The sequence below is a fragment of the Aethalodelphis obliquidens genome, unplaced genomic scaffold (genome assembly GCF_003676395.1).
Source record: "Aethalodelphis obliquidens isolate GAN/ISIS:26980383/991018 unplaced genomic scaffold, ASM367639v1 scaffold94, whole genome shotgun sequence".
In the NCBI taxonomy this organism is placed as follows: domain Eukaryota; kingdom Metazoa; phylum Chordata; class Mammalia; order Artiodactyla; family Delphinidae; genus Aethalodelphis; species Aethalodelphis obliquidens.
The window spans coordinates 1,088,778-1,104,436 of NW_020838038.1; the positions used below are offsets into that span (position 1 = coordinate 1,088,778).

General features: G+C 45.6%; 1 protein-coding gene across 7 annotated transcripts in view; it reads right to left on the bottom strand.

Moving 5' to 3' along the window:
- The window catches only part of REPS2 (RALBP1 associated Eps domain containing 2), a 233,760-nt gene that overhangs the window by 120,903 nt on the left and 97,198 nt on the right, over positions 1-15,659 (bottom strand). For all 7 annotated transcript variants that reach the window (XM_027095715.1, XM_027095714.1, XM_027095710.1 and 4 more), the window contains one exon: positions 2,549-2,687. In XM_027095715.1, coding sequence (XP_026951516.1) covers positions 2,549-2,687 — 139 coding nt within the window. The remainder of the gene's footprint in view (positions 1-2,548; positions 2,688-15,659) is intronic.

The window sequence follows — 15,659 nt, forward strand, 5'->3', positions numbered from 1 at the left end:
GGAATTCCCTGGCAGTCCACTGGTTAGGACTCTGCGCTTTCACTGCCAGGGCCCAGGTTCAATCCCTGATCTGAGAACTAAGATCCCACAAGCCACACGGCGTGGCCAATAATAATAATAAAAAAATTAATATGACCTTGGATTAAGCAATGGTTTCTTAGATATGACACCAAAAGCACACGCAACAAAAGAAAAAATAAACGGAACAGCAAAATTAAACTTTTTTGCTTCGCAAGATACCATTAGGAAAATAAAAGGACAAGCCACAGATTGGGAAAAGAATATTTACAAATCATATGTCTGATAAGGAACCTGTGTCTAGAATACACAGAGAACTCTTTCCACTCAACGATTTTTTTTTAAAAATGGCAAAGTAACTGAATAGGCATTTCTCCAAAGAAGATATACAAATGGACAGTAAGAGCATGAAAAGATGCTCAATGTCATTCTTCATCCAGAGAGAGATATCACTTCACATCCACTAGAACGGCTACAATCAAGAGATAAAAACAAGTGTTGGCAAGGATGTGGAGTAAGACACTACTGGTGGCAATGTAAAATGGTGCAGCCACTTTGGAAAACAGTCTGACTAGTCCTCAAATGGTTAAATACAGAGTTATCCTATGATCCAGCAATTCCACTCCTAGGTATATATCCAAGAGAAATAAAAACATACATCTACACAAAAACTTGTACACAAACGTTCACAGCAGCATTATTCTTAACAGCCAAAACAACCCAAAAGTCAATCAACTGATGAACAGATAAATAAAATGGGGTCTATCCATACAATGGAATGATATTCGTCCATAAAAAGGAACGAAGCTCTGGTACATACCGCAACATGGATGAACCTTAAAAACATTATGCTAAGTGAAAGAGGTCAGACACCAAAAAACACTTATTATGCAATTTCATTTATATGAACAGCCCAGAACAGGCAACTCTATATAGAGAGAAAGTAGTTTAACGGTAACCTAGGGCTTGGGGGTGGGGAGAGCAGGAATGGGGAATAAATGCTAATAAGTTGGTAGTTTATTGGGGGGAGGTGCTCTAAATCTAGATTGTGACTATACTACACTAAAATCATTGAATTGTATACTTTAAATGGGTGAATTTAGAGTATGTAAATTACATCTAAATAAAGATGCTTTCTAAAAAGGGACATCAACTAATTGCAATGTATGAACCTCTCCTGACCTTGATCAAACTAAACTTTTTTAAAAGGCATTTGTGAGACAATTGGGGAAGTCTGAACAAGACTTGATATTAAGTAATTTGTGGGGTTTTTTTTAATGTGCTAATGAGTTGTGGTTATGTTTTTAAAAGAGGCCTTATTTTTACAGATACATCCTGAAATATTTTCAAATGAAATAGTCTGGTAATTGCTTCAAAACCGTCTAGGCTGAGAGAGGGTATAAATAAAACCAAATTGTGAGAGCTGACTGATAGGTACATAGGAGTTTGTTATACTAGCCACTTCAGTTGTGTCTGTATTTGAAAGTCTGCAAAATGAAAAGGTTAAAAGAAAATAAAAACATTCCTAACAGCTACCTATTTGTATTTGGTTAAATATCTGCATACATTGTGAAAAAACTCACTTAAGCAGTGGGTAAAGTTAGCAAGTGGTCAATAAATGCAATCTGGGTTTCTGCTTTTTTTTAAAATCACGTTGTCAACATTAATTTTTTGTATCTACAATATTCTGCCTTCAAATAAAGCCATTACCACCAACCAGAAAATGATATCTGCGTTTATACAGGTACATTTCAACTACGCACCTTATTTCACGAGAGAAAATTAATCTTAGTCCACACTGCGATATGTCAGGTTACAATTATCAAGCACATATTGTTATTCTTCACAACTGAAGTATAAAAAGGAAGTTTTATGAATTTGTCTTCCAGACTCTACTATTTCACTGTTTGTTTAGTCTTCAGCCGGGTGAAATGTAGGCACGTGGGAATTAAATCAGTTCCTCTCAGCTTGAATTTTGCATGAGAATTCAATAGGAATATGTATTTCTGAAGATAACCCAGAAGAACTAACATGTGGACATAAAAATGCTGGCCAATTTTCCTCCCATATTTTCTCTCAGAAAAACCAGAGGAGAAAGACTGCAGCCAAAGAAAACGAACATGAACTTGAACTCTAAGGTGTATATAACATAAGGAGACCTGTGACAGCAACTCTTTGGGAGGCTACACTATGTCCTTGCTGTAACACCAACATAGTGAGTATGCAATTAAAGGTGCGGCACTAATTTCAGGAACTGCTCCAGCTAATAAGGCACAGGATCTGAACCAGGATGCTCCAAATTCCCATTTAACCCCCCTTTGAAACGGAAACATAACTTTCCCAATATCACTGCCAAGTGTTTTTCTGCATGGTTTATAATTGATGAGACATTCAACCTCAGAGAAAAACAAACTAAAATCATAGAAGGTTGTTGTACTCATTTTGTGTGGACTATTTCTCAAGATGGGCGCTGTTATTTATGTGAGACAGTGAGCTGGGACCCGTGTTCTCACCCACCAGACTTTGTTACCTGAAATGAAGGAACTCGGATCAGGCTGAAGGGACCGGAACTGGTTGACATAATACTCTCGCTGCTCTTCCGTTATCCTCCACGGTTCATCTGGGTAACTACTGTTGTTATCCTGCAGTTCTCTCTCCACTGAAAAGGACTTTAAAAAGAAATCAATAAGCAGATGCTCACAGAATCTGTCTTTTGTGAAACGAAGTAGAAATATTAAACCCAAGCATTATAATTTTTTTTTCCTCAAGGGAATGAATTTAAACACCTTGTGAGTAGAATTTAATGGGAATGTAAACTTCTGAAGGTCAGACATCATGCTTTATACCTTTCTTTTGTATTTCCCAAAGTTGTTAACAGGTCTGAGCATGAAATATTGAACACTTGGGTGAGTGACAAAAGATTTTCCAATGTGATGAAGGGGAAAAAAATACAATCGTTCTTTTCTTCAAATATTCACCACATTTTGATCCGTTCAAATTAGTTGAGTAGATAGTAAGATAATCTAGATTCTTTTTAAACCATTTTTTTAAAATCTAGAACAGCTATAACCACACCATCTTTCTTTCTGAGGCATTCCCGTTGTATAAATCTGGGAATCAAAAGCTCCGAATCAAGTCCCACATCCCCAGGTCCCACCTGAGTGGCAAGTCAGGATCACCAAACCTCTCCTTCCACATTTGTGAACTGGGGGTTCTACTTAGTAATAGAGCTGAGTGCAAAGATGGGCTGTCATGGTACCACAACAAACAGGGTAACAAGGGGTGCATCCGACCTGCCACTAGGGGGCATGCAAGCCAAATTTGAGATTTTAAGGATACAGAGAACCAAAGTAGTAGTGCAGGAGAAAAGAGCTCTGCTAAGCAATGGGGAAAGAAGCAAAAATGGTGATTCTGGAAGGAGCAGCACAGGGCTTTGTTGCATCCCTCCCATCTACCCTAAGGCTAAGGTGCTACTTGCCAAGGGCCACCTTCATGGAACTAAAAGGTAAACACAAGGACGGTGAGCCTTTAAGACAAAAGGAGACTAGGAAAGAAGGAGAGAGGTATTACTACTAATACCCATCAAGGTGCCTGCTTCTGAATGAACACACTACCAAGGAATTAATCATTAGGAGGGTATTCTACTCACTATCCCCAGAAAAGACAGCAGACCGTCTCTGCTCCCTGCCTCAACCTCCACCACAAACACACACCACATTCTGGAAGTAACTCTTCCCTGGAACACTTGGCTCTCCTCTGATGCCATTCAGAGAAGAAACAACTCTGTAAAAAGTTTGAGCTGTGATATGACCTTGAGATGCCATCTTTGAAGTTTGCATACTAGATGAGTTTCCACTAAATCTAAATCAAACCGTTTTTAAATGCCCTGAAAGTCACTATCCAGTAGTTAATGCCTTAAATTCATAGAGTGTTTTGAAATTTACAAAGCATTTCATACACCCCTATCTCACCTGACCACCTCAAACATTTGAGAGGTAGACACAGCAGGTATTAGTATCCTTTTCCCAGATGAGGAAACCAAGGCTCAGAGAGCTTAAGGGACATGCCCATATCCTTCACTGAACCCCTGCAGTCAGCAAATACGTGTCCACTTTTTTTTAATCTGTTGCCAAAATCTCCATGCTAGGTATTGGCTGCTGCATTCCCTGGCGCTGACATGGAAGCACTCTCCTTCCCACCTGGAACCAAAGCTGCCATACCCAGTCGTTGCTGGTAGTGTCATCCCATAACCATCTGCTCACCCTATTTCCTCTCCCATATTATTTGACCCCTGAGTGGCATCAGTGGTCTCTTAGCAGGTCTCAAGTCTAATCTGACAGCAGGAATCGGAAATGGACAGGAGAAAGTGACCGATTCCTCTGCTTAAAAGCTTTCAGGATGACCTATTGCCCAATAAAACAAATCCCCCTCCTCCACCTGGCTTTTAGGGCCCTTATAATCCAGCCTCCTCCTTGGTCACTCATATCAGGCTTCTGATAGCCCACATGCTCTCTCCTCATGGGTCAGGTTTGCATATTCTCCCCAGACCACCCTTCCTCCGATCCCAGCCCCCCCAAATCCTACCCATCTGGGCTTCCCTGGTAGTGCAGTGGTTGAGAATCTGCCTGCTAATCCAGGGGACACGGGTTCAAGCCCTGGTCTGGGAGGATCCCACATGCCGCGGAGCAACTAGGCCCATAAGCCACAACTACAGAGCCTGAGCGTCTGGAGCCTGTGCTCCACAACAAGAGAGGCCGCGATAGTGAGAGGCCCGCGCACAGCAATGAAGAGTGGCCCCCGCTTGCCACAACTAGAGAAAGCCCTCGCACAGAAACGAAGACCCAACACAGCCAAAAATAAAATTAATTAATTTAAAAAAAAATCCTACCCATCCTCAAGTCCCATGGCCCCAAAGGACTCTCTGACGTACCTGCCAGGCCCACAGCCACTGCAGAGGCGCTACCTGCCCCCAACCCCCAGCTCAGCTTGGCTACGAAGATGGGTCTGGAACCACATGTGCACAGCATGGCCCACCTCATGCCCAGTCTCCCCCAGCTGAGTCCAAGTAAGTGTGGGTGGGCTCACAGTTGCTGGCCTCTGGGATGCTCTGGCACAGAAAGCTTTTCTCTAGCGAGGACAAGCTGTGCCAGATGCTCATTCTTGTGGATATGGATAAAAAGTAGAAAGATCAACAAGCAGAGAAAGCAGACCCTGAGCAGATGCATAGCAGGGCGGGGGTGCCAAGCAAAGGCCAACTGGGACTTAAAGTCACAAGGGAGCAAGAAGTGAGCACAAGCAGAATCTGTGAGGAGTGCAAGTACTGGAAAGAGTCCGGGGTGAGGGTGGCTGCTGGCAGCCAAAAGGCAAATGGACAGTGAAGCAAACTCAACTAGTCTGTTCATGGCGGAACAAACATGAATAACCAAGAACTCCCATTCCTAGGGACCACTGGGCCAATCCTCGTCTCTCATTTCTTGGATTCCCATGAGAACCCCAACCCCTTCCTCCTTCTCAAGAAAACTTAAGAGCTGACAAGGAGAATTCCTGCTCCTTAAAACCAAAAGCGCCAGGGCTTCCCTGGTAGCGCAGTAGTTAAGAATCTGCCTGCCAACGCAGGGGACGCGGGTTTGAGCCCTGGTCCGGGAAGATCCCATATGCCGCGGAGCAACTAAGCCCGTATGCCACAACTACTGAGCCTGCGCTCTAGAGCCTGCGAGCCACAACTACTGAGCCCACGTGCCACAACTACTGAAGCCCGCACACCTAGAGTCCGTGCTCCGCAACACGAGAAGCCACTGCAGTGAGAAGCCTGCACACCACAACAAAGACTAGCCTCCACTCGCCGCAACTAGAGAAAGCCCGCGCGCAACGACAAAGACCCAACGCAGTCAAAAAAAAAAAAAAAAAAAAAAGTGCCTTCCAACAATGAGAGAGGGCATGTGAACACCAGGCAACCCGTACCTGGTGTGGCCCTTCTACCAGCCTGCCCGAAACATCTTAACCTACCCCCATCTCTTTCCCCTTGCTTCTCACTGCATGTTTTGAATTGATTTGATAAATCAAGTGATTTGAGCATCTTAGAAAATATGAATCCTTATTATAAGTATGCTAAGTATCACACAGTTTGAACATTTAAAGTGCTGTTTGTTAAATATCTTCATTCAGGTTTCGATCTGGAGGGCGAGAACCGTATCATCTTAGCCTTCATTCTGCACATAGCCCCTAGCAGGCTCAGCACAGACACTACAGAAGTCGGGTGGGGGCCACTTATTGACGGGCTCTAACAACTTCAGGGGTATGTCTTATGTTGAAAGAGATGCAAAAACACTACTCTATGCTGCGTGTAATGAAAGAAAGCCCATGAGTCCATTTCATATTTTATTTTATTTTTTTAAAGAATAACTTGATTTTTTTAAATATTTATTTATTTGGTTGCACCAGGTCTTAGTTGCGGCAGCAGGCTCCTTAGTTGCGGCATGCATGTGGGATCCAGTGGGATGGAACCCAGGCCCCCTGCACTGGGAGCGCAGAGTCTTATCGACTGCACCACCAGGGAAGTCCCCATTTCATATTTTAAAGTTTGAGATCTATCAACAGACGTCCCTGTCGGTCCCATGGTCTGATCTCTATGGAGAGGTTTCAAGTTCCTTATTCATTAAGTGAGTGATTTCAGAGACAGGTAGAAGGGGCGGATCACATTCCACGTTCCCTGAAGCCGAAATATTCCAAAAGAAAGCTAATCTATACTACAAGAAGCCAAATGATGTGAACTTTGCTGCAGAAACACTGACCTGCTCATTCATTCATTCACAGACACTTATTCAACATCACCAACATCCCAGACACTAGTCACTAGGGATACTCTCTGATGGTCAAACACATTCTTTTTCCCAGGAAGCCTAGAGTCCAGTGAGGGAGAAAGACGGGCAGTCGCAAAACAGTGAGGTGTGAGCTGTGGTGAGACAGGGAACTCTGGAGCTCCGCGGCTGGGAGTCGTTCCACCGACCGCCCGCATCCGTATCACCTGGGGACTCGTCAGAAATACAGAAGCCCAGGCCCTACGCCACACCTAGTGAATCATCAATTCTGGGAGTGAGGCTCAGGCATCTGCGATTTAACAGGCACTCTAGATGATACAAAGCACACTCAAGTCTGAGAAGCAGTGCTACAAAACATGCAGGGCAAGGCAAGGAAAAGGAACAGCATTTGCAAAGACACCTTAAAATGCCAGAAAATAGCCATCTCCTGAAAGTAGCTTGGTTGAGCTACATACAGATAGAATGGGCTGACAGTGCAGAGGAGATGCGAGTGGAGTTGCCTCAAGACGGTCCAGACCAGCGGTCCTCAACCTTTTTGGCACAGGGACCAGTTTCGTGGAAGACAATTTTTCCACGGACCAGGGGCGTGGGGCAGGGAGAGGATGGTTCAGGCGGTAATGCGAGCGATGGGGCGCGGTGGGGAGCGGCAGATGAAGCTTTGCTCCCTCGCCCGCCACTTACCTCCTGCTGTGCGGCCCGGTTCCTAACAGGCCTCGGACCACTACCGGTCCACAGCTCAAGGGTTGGGGACCCCTGGTCCAGACCATGAAGGTTCAGGTGCACCAGGTTAAGGGCTTTAAAGTGTATCTAGAACACAATCGGGAGCCACAGATAAGTATGACACAGGCCAATGAAATAACCAGATTTGAGCTGCAGAAAGATCACTTCAGTGAGAAGAATGGAAGGGAAGACTAAAGGTCGGAAGACCAATTAAGGCCATATCGGCAACCCCGGCCAGAGGTCAAGGTGGCCCAGAGGTAGGGAGGGCTATGAGGGGAGTAAGAGAAAAAAGCCATAGGGCCCCCACCAGATGAAGGCCCATTCCAGCAGCGGGATGGCGGCTTGAGACCTCTCTGGCAGCAGCTAGGGGGCCATCTCCTCCAAATGAACCCATAAGGCAACCGTAACAAAGACCTGAAATCAGTCACCTAAGAGAGAATGTCTAATTGCAAAGACTGGAGGCGCTGAGCAATGGGGGCGGGGGAACGATGGAGCCTTGGACTTCCGAGGAGAAGCCGGAACCAGGAAGAGACCCACCTCCGTGTGCACCCAACAGGAGCCCCAGTTCCACTCCAGCTGTAGTGATTTGCTTGGCTGGGTGGAGATTTTTGCTACTTGGTGCCAATTTTGAGCTCTACCAGCGTTTTTAAGAAAATATAAAAGGAGGGAGAGAGAGAGAGAACAAGAGAGACAGAGAATCTTCCGCATCTGTGTGCTTAAGCCTCATACATATGGTTCATTATACAGTTTCTCTAGACACAGGAGAATTAGATTTGCTTATATTTAAAACATTCAAACCCTTGGTTTTGTTTCAAGTGAAATGCAAATATCTGGCACTGCAACTTGTTATCTCTGGGGAATACAGGCTGTTTATAATGAAAGAGACTTCAAAAGACTCATTAAAAAGTAATACTATTGGGCTTCCCTGGTGGCGCAGTGGTTGAGAGTCCACCTGCTGATGCATGGGACACGGGTTCGTGCCCCGGTCTGGGAAGATCCCACATGCCGCGGAGCGGCTGGGCCCGTGAGCCACAGCCGCTGGGCCTGCGCGTCCGGAGCCTGTGCTCCGCAGCGGGAGAGCCCACAACAGTGAGAGGCCCACGTACTGCAAAAAAAAAAAAAAAAAAAAAAAGTAATACTATTAATAAAATCCCAAAAGGTGACATTTACCCCTGAAGTATCTTAAAATCAAACATAGATGAAAAGTATGAATTGCAAGGAAGCACTACTGTCAGGGAGAACTTAAGAAGGGGGTGTGTATTGTTTCAACCACAGAACGTTTCTGTTTAGAATATAACCCCACCCTGGAGGCCTCCTGTCAATGCTGCCTTAGAGTCCAGCCACTTCACCTGAGGGTGCGATGATCTTTGTTAGAACAACATCCTTTTGGTGCCTTAGCAAATAAACTGTCTGGGGGAGGAAAACCTCCTAGCAAGCCCACAGTGACTCTGTGAGGACACCTCCCCTGCCAACGACCTTTTGGAAATAAGAACACCATACTGCGACCACTGATCAGAGCATGATCTCATGAGCAAAGATGTGAGAAGACTCAACCACCCTAAAGGGGAAGACTGGCTCACAGGCTGGTAAGACTAGACCACAGCCCACGTGACAATTAAGCTGCCTACAGAAAGATCCGGGGATTGATCCGTCATGGGGCAGAGAAAAAAGAAGAGTCAGGGAAGCAAACGATAGCCGTGCTTCTATGTGCGGTTATGGTGGCTGTCCTCTGACCACTCACGCCCTATATGCCTGGTGTACGGGTGTCACCGAGTGGCTGCCCAGCCAGTAATGACATTTTCCAGCCCTTCCTGCAATTAGCCACAGCCATGCAACTGAGTTTTAGCCAATGCAGTGGGAGCGCAAGTGACCTGCACCACTGCCAGGCAGGCCTAGCACCCCGTGGTCCTCCTCTACGCTTGTCCCCATGAGCCCACTGAGAAGGGGCGGCACAGCCACAGGACAGAAGCAGCCTGTCAGCTGAATCACCATGTGGGGGAAAGCTGCCTGCCAATCTGTGAGATGAGTGAGAAGCAGACCTGCTGTGGGAAGTCATTAAAATGCGGGGCATATTTGTTAGAGCGGCTGTTACTCCAACCAACCTACCCTTCAAGCGAGGCCCAAAGGAAAGGCACACCTGCCTAGCGCCAACAGCACAGCCACTCCTGCATTGAAGACGAAGCATGAAGCCATCTTCCTTTTGTAATCTGACCACCTAATGACCTGAGACCGCTCTGAGCCCAAAAAGCTTTCTAATTTGATTGTTCACGAAGACTGTCTTCAGGGACAGCATGTGGATGCATCTTTACAGCCGTCTTTCTATGCTTGGTTAATATGAGTTTGATAGGAGATTATCAGGGAGGAAGTACAGAGTAAAGAGAAAAGACGGTTGTGGTAAAACTGGGAAAAACTGGGAAATGGGGAATGAAGAAAGGAGCTAAAGAAGGAGGTGGAGCTCTGCGATTTTGTTTTTCACATTCGACTGTTCCGTATCATACTCTATAGCCTCATTTATACTGTTTCCCACCTCACTCTCATTCTAATGTTAAGGCCCATGAGGACAGGAAATTTTGTCTATTCTGGTAACAGCTATACCTCAGAGCCTAGAAAAGTGCCTATCACATGGGAAACACTCAAAAGATGTTTGGCGAATAAGTGAACAAATAAAATAAACAAATGATGGGACAAGCTGTCAATTCTGACTCATAGACAGAATGGTTAACCTGAGCCCTCCTATAATGACTGGAGCTGAAGTTTAGATGCACTTACCAAACAACTGTCACCCAAGAGTGTAAAGGCTGGGCCCTCTCCCTTACCTATGAAATCAGAGGGGGAAGAAAACTTTTTTTTTTCTTTTTCTTTTAAAATACTATAGATTCGCTGGAAGTTGCAATAAATAACTTCTGTTTTTACCTGTAGCAAAGTTAGTTACAATTAAATACTAACAAAGCAATTCAACTTTATCAGTTTCTTCGTGGAAATAAATTTACAAAGATGCCTTTAATCACATACTGCCAAACTTACTTAGGGATCTAATCTCAACAGCTTAGAAGGCTGAAGCCCAGACTATAGGAATCTCTGAGTCTAATGAGCAACGCACAGTTGCTGCTTATTATGATAAACTAAATTTTTTAGATGATCACCACAGACATCAGAGAATGTCAGATAACATGTATTCATTACGTGCCAGACACTGTAAGCACCTAATACACAGGATCTACTTTCATCTTCACAACAACCCTGCAAAGTAGGTCCCATTAGTCCCATTTTGCAGAACAGGAAACTGAGGATTAGGAAAGGGAAGTGACTTACCAAGACCACACACCTAGTAAATGGTAGAGTCAGAACATGAACGGAGTCCAGAGTGTATACTCACTCAGCGAGCTCTGTGGTTCCCCCCTCTTAACCATCCATCCATCCTTTAGCCATGCACCATTTCCTTTTAAGAACTAACCTCACTGTAATGCCTAAAATACTGCCGCAATTCTGCAGATTGAGGATCTGAGTTGAGGATACAAATATCCTATACTTCCACTTCCCCCTCCATTACCTAGTTTAGTTGTAGATTTGGGCCAGTGAACTATTAAATCATACAGACAGAGCACCATCTTATTTCTCACATAACTTTTGCTTATAAGCATCTGGCATGTTTTCGCATCAGGAAAGAACCCTGTAGAGAGCCATACAATACAGATATTAAATCACTGCGCTGTTATTTTAGTATGTGGCACTAACACTATTTTGATTAACAAAAGAAATGCTTATGAGTAATCACTGTCTCCAATTCTTCCACCGGGAGCCAAGATCTCCTGCTCAGAAGGGCATTTTTCCTTTTCGATTGTCAGGATTTTGCTCTCCGCTTAGAGGGGAAGAGCAGGAGAAAGCAAGAAATCAGCAGTAAGAAGAGCCTTGGATGAGGCTGAGGGCTTCCGGTGCTATTACACTAACGTGCCAGCCCCATCCTTGCTGATGAGGTCAAGGCTGCCTGTCTCTTCCCCACTGTCGTCCCCTTAACACTCAAGGCAGCCTGAGGTCAGATGGGAAACAGATGCACCAAGAACTCAGGCTGAATCCACGGAATGCTTTAGAGAGTGAGGCTACAGACTGGAGGTGCAACAAGAGTGCAGGTTCTGGGGCTTCCCTGGTGGCGCAGTGGCTGAGAGTCCGCCTGCCGATGCAGGGGACACGGGTTCGTGCCCCGGTCCGGGAGGATCCCACATGCCGCAGAGCGGGTGGGCCCGTGAGCCGTGGCCGCTGAGCCTGTGTGTCCAGAGCCTGTGCTCCGTGACGGGAGAGGCCACAACAGTGAGAGGCCCGCGTACCACAAAAAAAAAAAAAAAAAAAAAAAGAGTACAGGTTCTGGAGGCAGACAGGTTTGGGTTCAAATCTGGGATGGTCACTTACTCACCATGAGACCTGGGTCACTTACTTCACTTCTGAGCCAACAGTTCCCCACCTACCTCTCCAGCCTCACCTCCCCACGACTCCAGGCTCCAGCCACGCCAGCCCTCTTCCAGTACTCCATGCTACACGGGGCACAAGGGCTCACTAGACACGGGCTCCACCCCCTCTTAGCATAACGCCCTGCACTGCAGACAACGGCTACATAAAAACTACACCTTCTGAACACCTCTGCTGTTAGAATGCCACATTGGAGTCAGGTTCCACTAAACACGCCCACGGAAGACAGATGAAGAACCGAGTCGCACGGTGAAAGAGGCAGGGAACACAGCGTTCACTCTGCCAGCCTTGGTCATGCAGGTGGGGCACCGGGGTGAAAGCTAGGGCAGCAGTTGCCCCATTCCACAGCTCTGCTCGCGGCAGAGGCGAGGCTTCCTTAGCTACCAGTTCTGCTGTGGGGTTTAGGAATTGTTCCTGCAATCTCAGAACACAGTCTGAATTTTCAGTCCTTCCAAAGAGTCGGCAGGCTCTCCACACCCCTTATTATAAATCCCTATTTGCTTCAGCTAGTCAGAGTAGATTCTGGTGTCAACAGTGAAGCATGCCCTTTGTCCAGACTTTTCCTGGGGTGTGAGACACCCCTCTCCTCACCTCCCAGCACCATCCCTCCAAGTCCTCCTTCACAGCTTAGCCCAGAATCACTTCTTCAGGGAAGCCTCCCTTCACTTTCCAGCCCCAGGGCCGATTTCTCTGTTATATGCTATCCAACTGCTCTCTTGCCTTCAGGGCAATTGTCAGTTTTCCATTATACATGCAGAGGCAGGATCATGCGATTCCCATCCATCTCCCCCGCTCAACTGCTCCTCGACAGCAGGGACCATGTTTGTCATCCTCAGGGCATGCTGGCATGGCTGCTGACCCACAGAGACCGCTTAGTAAGTACTTCCCAATGGATGAGTCGAGGACACAATCTGGCAGGCAGTCCACCCTGCAATCAAGACTGCTGGGAGGACGAAAGGGCACAGACTAGTGAAGAGGCCGGCACAGCACGGGGCCCGGAGAAGCACTCTGTCGGCAGTGCCTCTTGCTGGGACAGATGATGGGGAGCATGACATCGCCTGCTGCCCTGAGATCGGGGGACACTGATGCGCTTAGGGGTAAAATGGTGCCCCTGTAAGGGAGCCTTTCCTGTTCACACCACACTATCTACTGAGACCAAAGGGTCCTAGGAAACAAACACCACACTCCCTTCCAGCTTTACAAAGTACTCTCTGACACCAGGAGTTCAACTGGGTGTTTTCAGTTATATCCAAGAGGCTAATTCAGAGGCACCTTGTCTACCAAATCAGTGCGGGCCCTAGCTACTAGCAGGAAAGTTCTGGACACCATAAGCCTTTAATGAAATGCTCACAGCTGGGGTGGAAAAGCAACACTGATCCCACAAATAAAATGTGCTTATTTGCTTTCATCTAACCAACCTGTCTAACCCCATGGATGCTAGAATCCTAATGTGTACCAACCTACCATTCTTACGTTCCCCACCGCCTCTAAGCATGGATTCTGAAAGGCCTTAAGGCGGCACCCCAATCAGTCATGATATTTACTGAATCAATATCTTTGTCCCATAAACATCCTTCAATCTCTATCACAGGCACCCTCCTCTTATATCCTAGAGTCACATTTCTTTCAACGATCCAGTATCTCTTCACTATTCTCATCTCATAACACAGAACATTTTTGCCTTTCATGTGGAAGTGTCGCCCAGTGAAGAAACCAGGTGACTGCCATCACTTTAATCATTAAGAAGTGTGGGTACATGGGGAGCACCTGGGGAATACCATAAGCGACAGTTACAAAAGATTTAGGCTGAGAAAAGCAAATTTCAGTATCATTCAATAAAACGTTTCAAAAATAAGGGATAGAAAATCTGAAAAAGAATAGTAAGTAGATGAAGGAAATAAGTAGGAAAAAGAGGCTGGATGCTATGAAAAATAGGACCTCTTTGTGGTAATAACAGTGACCACTGGGATATCTGTGTGTTCTAGGTAGATTTGGGGAAGTAGAACACATCAACCTTTCACCCCTTAGGAGATGACCAAACTCCATCTAGGGTTTCAAATCAAATAGGGAGTAAATCTGGTAAAACAAGATGTCAAACCGAGAGCAAGTCACGTGCATTCCGATAAATTTTATCAAACCAGTTCTTCCTGTTACACACAAAGGCAAACACACATATACCCTCTCCCTCCCTCCCTGCTGTCCCTCCCTCCCTCCTCCTCCTCCCCCCTTTCCCCTCACCCTTCCATTTCAGTCAGAGGAAGAGAATTTAGTTGTCTGAGCAATGCTGACAGGTACACACACACACACACACACACACACACACACACACACACACACACACTGTGGTGACTTTTACCATCCCTAAAACAGAAAATTTTCCCAGCCCTAATCTCTAGCCATAAGCTAATTCAATTTTATTGCCATAAAGGTAGAAACAAGAAATCAGTGCCAGTGGGCCTGGGGCACTCCAGAACCAAAAAGAAGTGGGGTCCCTAACCTCCTCTAAGGGCATCAGGGGCCCAGGACCTCCTCTCGACCACACAAAAGAAGTGCTAATTAAAACTACACCAAGATTTCATTTTTCACCTATCAGATTGGCCAAGATCCCTAAGTTGCTTAGCACACTGCGTTTGCATGGGTATGAGAAAATACACTTTCACACATTTGTTAGTAAGTGTGTAAATGGCCACCGTCTCCAATTTGAAAATCTCTACCAAAAATTTAAAATGTGTAGCCATTTCACCCAATTATTCCATTTCTAGGAACTATTCCTACATATATACAAACACTGTGATTGCAAGTTCTAGCTATTGATCAGAGGGGACTGGTTACATGATTTCTGGCAGATGTACACAAGGAACTACTATGCATTCGATAAAACCAAAAAGATGAGGACATACTCTATGTACTCTTACAGACTGTTATTAAAGCTTATTGATAAGTAAAAAAATGCAAAGTGCACAACAGATGTGTAGTACGCTACCACACATGTAAAAAAGTGGAACTATATATTTTGCATATATTATATATAATTACATATAAGAATACCTATATTCACTTGCATATGCATAAAATAATCCTCTAATGATACAAAAGAAATGGGTCATGTCAAGTGCCTTGGGATGGGGAACTGGATGGCTGGGAGAAAGAGTGGGAAGGATACTTTTCTCTCTGTACCCTTTTGTATCTTTTGAATTTTTTACATTTTTAAAAAATTTTTAATTGCTCTGAAGAACAAGAGTATTTGAAAGCTCACAGCCCATGATCCAATAAAATAACAGCATGGTGTTTACTGCAGAATCTGAAACAAGCAACCAAAATCTTTGGGCGCTTTGGCTGCCGCCTAGTGAGGAGGGAGATCATCGCTAGGCGGTGTTTGGGCTCCAGCCACTCGGGAGAACGGCACGTGGTCGGCCTGCAACCTGAGGACTAGTGGAAGTGGCCCGGTGCTGGAGGAGACGCGGGGAGCTTCACAGGGGGCAAAGTCAGAGCTCGCAGAAAAGGGGCGACGGGAAAGATTCCTAAGTAAGGGGGAAAGGCCTGAGGCCCTACTGAAAAAAAAAAAACCCAACCCACACACAGGCCAAATGATGCCTTGCTAGGGACATCCCAGACCCTGAAAGAGCCGCCACGGGCTGGCTA